The sequence below is a fragment of the Takifugu rubripes genome, chromosome 1, assembly GCF_901000725.2.
Source record: "Takifugu rubripes chromosome 1, fTakRub1.2, whole genome shotgun sequence".
In the NCBI taxonomy this organism is placed as follows: Eukaryota; Metazoa; Chordata; class Actinopteri; order Tetraodontiformes; family Tetraodontidae; genus Takifugu; species Takifugu rubripes.
The window spans coordinates 21192786-21203033 of NC_042285.1; the positions used below are offsets into that span (position 1 = coordinate 21192786).

The 10248-nt window shown below is 45.8% G+C and overlaps 1 protein-coding gene across 2 annotated transcripts; it reads right to left on the reverse strand.

Moving 5' to 3' along the window:
* Window positions 1-935: 935 nt before the first annotated feature.
* LOC101066771 (desmin-like) lies at window positions 936-7065 on the reverse strand. Of its 2 annotated transcripts, XM_029840721.1 has the most exons (11): window positions 6370-7065; window positions 5700-5760; window positions 5498-5593; window positions 4849-5010; window positions 3165-3290; window positions 2953-3063; window positions 2736-2845; window positions 2583-2635; window positions 2036-2127; window positions 1829-1867; window positions 936-1542 (listed from the first exon to the last, which is right to left on the reverse strand). In XM_029840721.1, the coding sequence occupies exons 1-11, from the start codon at window positions 6948-6950 to the stop codon at window positions 1501-1503; spliced, it is 1473 nt and encodes a 490-aa protein (XP_029696581.1). In that variant the 5' UTR covers window positions 6951-7065; the 3' UTR covers window positions 936-1500. The 2 variants fall into 2 exon arrangements, with proteins under 2 accessions (XP_029696581.1, NP_001292528.1); NM_001305599.1 differs by lacking the exon at window positions 1829-1867 and having other exon boundaries at window positions 1501-1542; window positions 6370-6872.
* Between the last annotated feature and the right edge of the window lie 3183 nt (window positions 7066-10248).

Below are 10248 nucleotides of genomic sequence, written 5' to 3' on the forward strand. Positions count from 1 at the left end.
CTCTAAAGATCTTATCAGGCTTCCAGATGCTTTTTTTTCATCTCCTTTGGTGTGCATCGTTGCTGTTTACATGTTGGGGAAACATTGTAGATACTGAGCTGTATTATTTCCCAATGTAAAAATGAATTGGATTATCTTTTATCCATCTGGCTATTTTGAATTTCAATTTCTACTTAATTTTGTGTCCTGTTTCCTGCTGTATGTGCAGTTGGTTATTATTATTATTATTGAGCATGGTATTATGGACCTTATCTGATAAACATTGTGTGTCTACTATCTGTCATCCAGTGTGTCATTTATTGGCAGGATGTGTTGGTGAGAAGGTGGAAAGGTCAAGGGTTGATTTGGTGACCTCTAGTGTTGAGTGTGCAGACGGCAGGGGTGGAACCGTGTTTCTGGGGTCTTTCAGGTTCAGAGGTTTATTCTGGTAAGAAATGAAATCTGCCATTTTAAAAGTTTGTCTGCTCATCAGGCCTCTAGAGAGAGCTAGGAACCTTTCTAGGGTGGATTTAAGGAAAAGCTGTCCTTTCCCTGCCTGCTGTTGCATGCTCTTCTCTCTTTTCTGCGACACTCTCCCTCCTCTTTCATTCTCATTCTTCTTCCCTTCATTCTGCATCCCTGCTCTTTTTAATCTCTCCTGACATTTTCAGTCCAGTGATGTTCAGACACAAACCGCACAGACGGTGGAGTTCTTGCTGCAGAGTTAATCGGCTTTCAGCTGGATACAAAGCACAGCTCATTAATCAGTCGTTGTTCGCTTTACGCTGCGCCGAGACCACCGATGGAACGGATAATTTCAGCGGAGCTGCAGCTCCTGTTTCCTGTTGAATCACATAGCAAGAGAAGAGGATTTAGAAAGTTCATCAAAGACCCTCTGCAGGGGCATCATGGACCTGAGAGACTCCAGTTGTACAAAGAGACCCACCAGTGACAAATGATATTAAGAAAATGTCTTTATTTGAGAACTTTAGCACAGTGAAGCGGTTTTACACCATCATCGCACACAGCCAAACATGACTGGGCTCCTTTTCTCAGTAGATGTGTGTGTTCCTGCCTTCATCAAACCCAACATCTCACTTCCCTTAAATCACGTTAAACTCTTTCTTTTGATCAATTTGCATAAATATTTGAGTGTCAGTCCAAAGATTAGACTTCTGACTAACAAGGTGGATTTGTTGTGGACCTTCACTGACTCCCCTGTGCTCACTTGGCCAATTCAAATTCCCTATTTCAATTGAAGTCTACTCTTGATATAAATGTATACGTTTTTCCGACAGATATGGGGTGTTTTGGAGCAGAAGGCAACATGAACAAGGCAGAATTCCTGGAATGACCTTTGTTGCCTCCACACCACAGCAATGCTGCGCACTCTTCACCTGGTTTCATCATGACTTTACCGGTTCTGTTTCTAGTAAATCAAGGCTTCGATAGGAAAAAAAATACGGATGTTTTACTACTTTCTAAATCTATGATGGCATGTCTTCGGTCGCCTCCTCCGCGTTACATGATATCTTCCTGGTGTTGCGTGGACTCGCTGACAACCTGCGGAGAGAAGAGCCTGTGAGGTCGAGGGAGGAAGCGCACGTGTTCATTTACTGTGTCAGCCATTAAAAACAGCAGTGTGAGTGGCAGTGTTGGCTAGCAGCTGTGGAGCAGGTGAAGCGTCAGAGCGACCAGCAGCTTCTGAGAACTGTGGAGCTGAGAACTGCTGCCGTGTGCTTATCGTGACTACGCAAACATTCAGTTTATTTCTAAATCTACTAGTTTGCATGAGCCATTTCAAAATGGTGATGATGTGAGAAGCTAGGCTACTGGACCCCAGACTTACAGACTGGCCAGCACTGCCCTGGCTCATTGAATACATCATCTGTACGAAAATATAAGAGAGTGTGTCTTAAAATGCAAAATTAATGTCTCACAGTATAAAGTGATTTTCCTTTAAAGATCCACAATTCTTTGACTTTAAATAGTGAAAAGGAACTATATTTGAAAAACAGGAAATGTGCCATAAACAAGATTATTGGGGTCTTCGAACCTCTCCATCGCGCGTCTCAATGGTCTTGATGAGGACGGTCTTCTTGGAGTGAACCTCTGAGCCGCGCTGAGACTGGGACTCAGGACTGGTCTCTGGAAGAAAAAAAAACCACATTCGTGTTTAACACTTAGAGGTATCATTTACACTTGACAGGCCTAATCAATCACAACCACTTTCTAAACATCATTTTCCATTACAGCCGCAGCTGTTTTCATTAGCTGCCACAAAGTAGAGGCTAGAACAGATTCAGTGTATACTTCAGCTCTAAATACATTGAATGATGAGAATAAAGCCTGTTGTTACCAATGTGCGGCTTTCCTGGAACGCTTATGTGCTATTAAGACTTTTTCAAACAGTGCCACACTGTGGTCAGAACGTGTCACTGCAGCTTTGTGGCACATATACCCTCAGAATAGCACCTTCCATATAGAGTCACAAACTATAATTAGATTTTTTTTTTTACCCCACTGACTCAGCTGGAATGTAAAAAGGGATTTTTCAGTATTCCTGAGTGGGAGCAGAAAGGCAAACTGGTTCTTTTATGTACCTCGAAATCCAATGGAGGAATAAGCTGACTGCAGAGGGGCAGTGGTGGTGATCCTGCAGGAAAGACAGACCCAAAAGTGAGAATCACAGGGAGCAATTTCATAGAAATCACACACACACACACACACACACACACACACACACACTCACACACCTGCTTTCCTCTCCTTCCAGCAGCTTGCGGTAGGTGGCAATTTCTATGTCGAGGGCCATCTTCACATTGAGAAGGTCCTGGTACTCTCTCAGATGACGAGCCATGTCATCCTTTAAAGTCACAAAAACATTTATAATTAAATTAGCAGGAAGAAATAAACTCAATGCATTTGAGACAAAAATTTGTTGCTGCAGAGTGAAACCAGAGGGTAAATCACCTTCATCTTGGCAATGTCTGCCTCCAGACGTCCAATGGTATCCTGATAACTAGTAGCCTCGCAGCCCATGCGATCCTCCATGTCTCTCATCTGGCGCAGCAGGGATTCGTTCTAAATGGGAGCGAAGATGTGAAAGTGCAATTGGAACAGAATGAACAAAAGAAATCTGTGGAGTGATGGTGTGTGATTGAGACCCCGCAGTCGATACTCACGGTTCCCTTGAGTGAGTCAATTTCGCAGGTGTAGGATTGGATCTGGTGCCTGTACTCCATGGACTCCTGTTTGGCCTGGCGCAGTGCATCATTGTTCTTATTCACAGCCTGGTTCAGGTCAGACACCTAATGGGAAAGACATTGCAGCTATTCAAGAAAACCCATCCATCCATCCATCCATTCTCTACCGCTTACCCGCCTCCCCCGGGACATGGTCAAAGCTCTCCCGGAGGCGTGAGTTGAAGCTCCTTCTGACAGGGGACTCTGCCAGGCGTTCCCAGCAGACCCTCACAACACGTTTGGGCCTGCCAGGTCTGTCCGGCATCCTTCCCCACCATCGGAGCCAACTCACCACCAGGTGGTGATCAGTTGACAGCTCTGCCCCTCTCTTCACCCGAGTGTCCAGAACATGCGGCCGCAAATCCGATGACACAACCACAAAGTCGATCATCGATCTGCGGCCTAAGGCGTCCTGGTGCCAAGTGCACATGTGGACGCCTTTATGTCTGAACAAGGTGTTCGTTATGGACAATCTGAGACGAGCACAGAAGTCCAATAACAAAACACCACTCGGGTTCAGATCAGGGGGGCCGTTCTTCCCAATCACACCTCTCCAGGTCACACTGTCATTGCCAACGTGAGCATTGAAGTCACCCAGGAGGACGAGGGAGCCCCCAGAAGGGGCACTCTCCAGCACTCCCTCTAAGGACTCCAAAAAGGGTGGATACGCTGAACTGCTGTTTGGACCATAGGCACAAACAACAGTCAGGATCCGTCCCCCCACCCGAAGGCGAAGGGAGGCTACCCTCTCATCCACCGGGGTAAACTCCAATACACAGGCACTGAGCTGGGGAGCAACCAGAATTGCCACCCCTGCTCGTCGCCTCTCACCATCGGCAACTCCAGAGTGGTAGAGAGTCCAACCCCTCTCAAGAAGACTGGTTCCAGAGCCCTTGCCGTGCGTCGAGGTGAGGCCAACTATATCTAGTCGGAACTTCTCAACCTCGCGCACCAACTCAGGCTCCTTTCCCACCAGAGAGGTGACATTCCATGTCCCTAGAGCCAGTTTGTGCAGCCGGGAATCAGACCGCCAGGGTCCCTGCCTCCGGCTGCTACCCAAAACACAATGCACCCGACCCCCTTGGCCCCTCCTGCAGGTGGTGAGCCCACGGGAAGGGGGTCCCATGTTGCCTCTTCGGGCTGCGCCCGGCCGGACTCCATGGGCAGAGGTCCGGCCACCAGGCGCTCGCCAACGTGCCCCACCCCCAGGCCTGGCTCCAGGAGGGGGCCCCGGTGACCCGCATCCGGGCAAGGGAAACTTGGCACCAAAGTTGTTGGCTACGCTTTGTCTGGTCCCTCACCTAGGACCTGTTTGCCATGGGTGGCCCTACCAGGGGCATATAGCCCCAGACAACGGAGCTCCTAGGATCATTGGGACACGCAAACCCCTCCACCACGATAAGGTGGCAGCCCAGGGAGGGGTTCAAGAAAACCATTTGGATGTATATGCGTGTGTGTGTGTGTGTTGGTTCTTGTTTATGCTGTGTAGTGTGAACCATATGTATTTCAACTGAAAATGAGGACATTTTTGGTAACAGGATATTTTTTTATGGTAATCACAGATTCAAAGGGCTGCTTGAGAGTTAAGACATGTTTTGTATGTGTGTGTGTGTTTCTGCTTTACCTTAGACTTGTACCACTCCTCAGCCTCTGAGATGTTCTTGGCGGCAATGCCCTCGTACTGCACGCGGATGTCCCGCAGGGCTGCAGTCAGGTCTGGTTTGGACATGTCCATCTGGATCTGGACTTGAGTCTCCTGCATCTGGCTCTGCAGTTCCCGGATCTCCTGCAAGATTCCAGTAGAGACAAAGCTTAACCTGAGATTTCCAGTTAGGCGTGATTAAAACGAAAAAGAAGTTAACCCAGTGGGCACAAGATCAGTTGCACGTTTGAAACCAAAAGGTTTAAAATAGTAGCCTTTGGCCCCAATCAGCTGTTTTCTTCTTCTCTACTGAAAGGTATAAATAGCTGAGCAACTGTTCACATACTCTGCTTCTGTCTCCATCTCTTTCTCCCTATTACAGAGAGAGAGCGAGAGAGACGAACAACAGCTGACATGCTCTCTTCAGCGTATCACCAGTTCAGCATTTCAGAGAGGTCAGAGTTTGAGGATCAGGAGACAAAATGACAGGAAGGGACTGCGACTGGTGACAGGTGTCTGCGTGTGTGTCCTTTGAAGCCGACTGGGCAAATGGTATGATTGCATCAGAGTGTAACTCACACAGTCTTCCAGCTCACTAAGACCTGCCTGCAGGTAGAGCACAGAAACATACCTCTTCATGGATCTTCTTAAGGAAGGCGATCTCCTCTTGCAGACTCTCAATGCGTCTCTCCAGGTCCAGCCTGGCCAGAGTGGCATTGTCAACATCCTGGATGAAATGACAAAAACACAGTAAGGAAGAAGAAAGGAAATGTGGTATTTCCTTTTTTTCATCATTTAAGAAGGTGAAATGAGCTAGGCTAATGTAGGCTTACTGCTCTGAAAGCAGAAAGGTTGTTCTCAGCCTCCTCCTTCTGGTGAATCTCATCCTGCAGTCTGGAGAGGAACAACAGCATCCTGGCTATTATTTCTGCTTTCTCATTTACAAGAAAAATGAAAACGACTCGAGTAGAGATCAAAATATGGCTGTAAATCCTGACAGTAGACCCTCACGAGGTTCTAAATTCTTATCCATAGGTGAACAGGTGAAGGAATGAGAAGTCTGGTTGGTCGGGGTTGTTTCCAAAATTAGCATTTCAGTAGGTGACAAATGGGACATGCATGCGAGTAATGTGCACAAAAAATACTGCGACAACAAAGTGGCAAATAGTTTCTGTGTGTGTGTGTGTGTGTGTGTGTTAATAGCAGCAGGTGCTTTGTCACGCTTCACTCAAGACCTCAGATTGAAAAAAAAAAACAGCTGAGGGAGTTTAATAATGTTGCCGGCTGTCGCGGCGCCAGATGATCCAAATACAAAGAACTGAGCCAGTAACTACAAATAGCCCCCCCAGCCATATTCCCATCATCGCCGTCACACACACGCATGCTCGAAACTCCAAAGGTCACCACGAAATGTGACAAGATTCTTCTGATTTTGCGTTCACCGAATGCTCGTGTGGGTAGTTCAGGATAATTTAGGCCAGTTTCAGTGAAAAACTTTCCTACCTGCCCCTTAGTTTCTGCAGGTCGTCCGCCAGGTTGTCCCTCTCCACCTCCACCCGGGCACGTTGGTTGGACAAGGCTTCGATTTGCCTCCTCAGCTCCCTCATCTCCTCCTCGTACATCTCAGCCACACGCCCGGGTCCCTCACGGTTCCGCAGCTTCTCGATCTCCACAGTGAGGGCCGCATTCTGCTGCTCCAGGAAACGCACCTTCTCAATGTAGCTGGCGAAGCGGTCGTTGAGGTGCTGAAGCTCGGCCTTCTCATTGGTCCTTGTGTTGAGGAAGTCCTGGTTCATGGCATCAGCCAGGTTGAAGTCGAGTTTCTCTCCAGAGTAGGTGCGCAGGGCTGTGGAGGAACCCAAGCCTGCACCCATGGATCCTGAGGAGACCCTGTAGCTGGAGTAAGAGGGAATGCTGGTGCTCTTGACCTCATAGACTCGGGAAGCCATGTGGCTTGAAGCAGAGCTGCGGCCACCACCTCCGACAGAGGAGAAGAGAGAGGACATTGGGGATGAGCCGACACCAGAGCCGAAGGTGCGGCGGTAGGAAGAAGCACTCTGGGCTGAAGAGTAGGACTTGCTCATGGCTGGTTCTGTGTCCGCTGGTTCTGTGTCTTCGGCAAAACTGATGAAGACCCAATGTCCTACTTGGCAACTGAGAGAGGAAAGATGTGGAGGAATTCTGGACGCAACGCCGCTATTTGTAGCTCTACCCCACCCACTTCCAACCCCTCCCCGGACCTCCCACTATCTTCTACACCTACCCACCCCTCGACAGCAATGCCACCAGGGAATAAAATAAATTCCAGAATAACATGCTCACAAGCATAAATGGTCTATGAATATGAATGTGTGTATGTGTGTGAATGTGTGTGTATGGGGGGGGGGGGGGGGGTATCATTGTGTCACTATGTTTAATTGTAAAAGCTTTAATAATAATAATTAAATCATTGAACACTTGCATATCACTCATTGATTTCTCCTCCAGCTGAGGGAAACTCAGCGTTAACTCAGACTTACCCCCCCTCCCCTTCCCCCCAACCCGCCCATGTGCCCAAACACACAAATCTGCAGATTGTACTCAAAACTAAATCCATTTCCACTGTTGTGAGAACAGATTCATGTCAAACTGTAGAATTTTCGGCTTCCAGCCGGGCAGTACCTCTAGGGTTACAGCAGTTATGGAGTTACCCTTGTTACATGATCAGCCTACTGGGAAGGTCAGTCACACTCTCCACCGCATGCACACACCCGCCACCAGAATGTGCAGCTCTGCCATTCACCGAGCATTTAAATGCATCATTTTTAAGAGTGCATTATGTATTATTCATCAGCTCAGGAGAGAATAAATGAATTCCACACAATCAGCTTTCAGTTCTCTGGTCTGAGTTAAATCACTGATTCCTCCTATAACAGCAACATTAGAATCATTTCCTCTAGAGCACTCTCCTTTATTCTTTATTATTTTATGTTTCACAGAAGGCCTCTGAAAAGCCACAGTCCTCAGAAGTTTACTGTTTGGCTTGGGAAGACAGAGGTTTCCTCCTGTCAGATAGCCGGGGCTGCAGATTAAAGCTATCAGACATGCTTGTGAGGTACTGCTACCCCTCCCTGAGTCAGGGCCTCTTGTCTGTGAATGTGTCCGCTGAAATGGAATTTAAAAATGGCGGTGATGAGATATCAAACATTGTTTTAAGAGTGCATTGATAATACATTATAACTGATGGCTTCCCACGACCCTGGAGGCACGTGGCCAGAGGTAAAGTTGGTAACACAATGAACATAAAACCAGAAATCCACAAACAGGTGGGCATTTAAAGAGTTGAAAAATGGGTGAAACACACAGGGGTTCCCCCCAATGTCATGGAAGATCAGAGGACATTTGCACACAGGGGTGTAACTGGGAAAGAAATGACGCAACTTTGGTGCTGGTGGTGCAAATGGTGGAGGGGACACATCAGCAGGCCTTTTGGAAACATGAGCAAATCATCCGTGCTATTCCGAAACAGGGGAAATATGTGTGCTTGTGCGGGGGCAGCCATTTGCATACCCCGTGCATGTGTGTGTGTGTGTGTGTGTGTGGGTAGGTGTGCGTGCGTGCGTGGGCGCATACGTGCGTGCGTGTGTGTCAGCTGCTGCTGGGGTCAGCTTTATTTTTGGCCTTCCCGTTCAAACTGTTATCCAGCCACTTTCCCAAAAAAAGATCATGTGACTCAGGGTCGCCAGGCACTTTTATACACATTTGGTATTTTTGATGACTGGCTAAATTGTGATATCAAATGAAAATCACACCTGACACACACTGGTGTCAGAACAGAAAAGAGCTCTGTCTGTCTGCCTGTCTGTCTGTCTGTCTGTCTGTCTGTCTGTACTGGAATACTGTTCACTCAGGACAACTCCACTGTGAAACCTACAATGGATCTGTGATACACACGCAAACACACACACACACACACACACACACACACACACACACTCGAATACGAAAACATGGAAAATATCTTCATGCTCACCCCACCATGTTGCCTGGTGTCTATGATTCTTATAAAAATACACATTTTTTTTCATGCAATAATTCTGATCTACATCAAACCTAGTGAATCACCATCCCCGAATGGTGATGTACCACACACTTCTGCTGTCAGCATTTTATATCAACAGCCAGTTCATGATCATTGAGGATGATGAGGAGGATGATGTGGTCTTGGGCTGGGAAACTCCAAACTTACCACACCAGTGGTTCAGGTCACACCATTGTAGTGTGTGTGACACTCTTAACGACGAGACACCAAACAACCCCAGACATAGACGCAGTATCTGGACTGTAGCCTGGTAGAACCACTCGTCTTAAATTAGCCTCCTCTACCCAGCAGAGCCAGAGTGATCACACACACACCCATGCAGAACCTGAAGATATCTGCAGTATGTTTGGATATAACAGAACGACTCAGTGAAAAATACATTTTAAAAAGTATAAATGTTAACTATGTGATCGTAAATCTTAAGTATGTAATCTCAAGAACTATTGTACAATATTGTCCTTTAAGCAGAATTAGTCAAACTGTAAAGCAATTTAGTTCTGTGCTACATGTGAGGTAATGAAACACATATTTTAATAATAAAAATGTAAGATCCAAACCTCAGTAATAGAAATTCAGGTGTTATTAAAGGTGTTATTAAAAGGAAATATATCACTGGAAGACTTGCTGCATGTGTGCATGAGGGGTGCTGAGATCAGTCAGAATACAAGTTACCTAGCAACCAAAGCAAGCACTCATACACACATGCCACAGCAGAGCCGTCATAAAAGAGTGACACACGGACGGAAGTCTAAAGAGAGCAAGCGTGTGTGTTAATGTGTGTGTCACAGCATATAGTAAACAATATATGAGTACTACACGTGTATTCATACTGATATTTTAGGAAATTTCAGACTTATTTTTAGATGTATGTTCAGAGTGAAAAATATTAAAAGCTGACAATAATACATTGTTCTTTTATAAATCCACATTTTTTTGGATAGGGCAAACAATCACAATGACAATATATTAATTTAGCGTTCTTACAGTTCATGTTTCACCTTGAAACTTCAATAATTGTGTTATATTTGTGTACTAACATTATAGAACCAAAGTATTACTCCCTTTTACAAACATTTGGTTTTGTTTGAAATGAACACTACAGTTAGGAAGATATATATTAGATTAGAGATGTTGGTTAACTAAAGATTCCTTGTATCAAAAAATACTGAAAAATGCAAAATCAACAAAAGATGTTGATTGTTGAATTCATTGCCAAAGTGGTTTAATAATAATAATAATAACAATAATAATAATAATAATAATAATAATAATAATAATAATGTTTTAGACTGTAAAGACAT

Excerpts from the sequence above, each read along its gene's own strand:
- LOC101066771 (XM_029840721.1), bottom strand. The coding sequence starts at position 6,950 with ATGAGCAAGTCCTACTCTTCAGCCCAGAGTGCTTCTTCCTACCGCCGC. Across the intron at positions 5,594-5,699 it reads ACCTTTCTGCTTTCAGAGCA|GATGTTGACAATGCCACTCT; the intron begins GTAAGCCTACAT and ends CATTTCATCCAG. Across the intron at positions 5,011-5,497 it reads TTAAGAAGATCCATGAAGAG|GAGATCCGGGAACTGCAGAG; the intron begins GTATGTTTCTGT and ends GGAATCTTGCAG.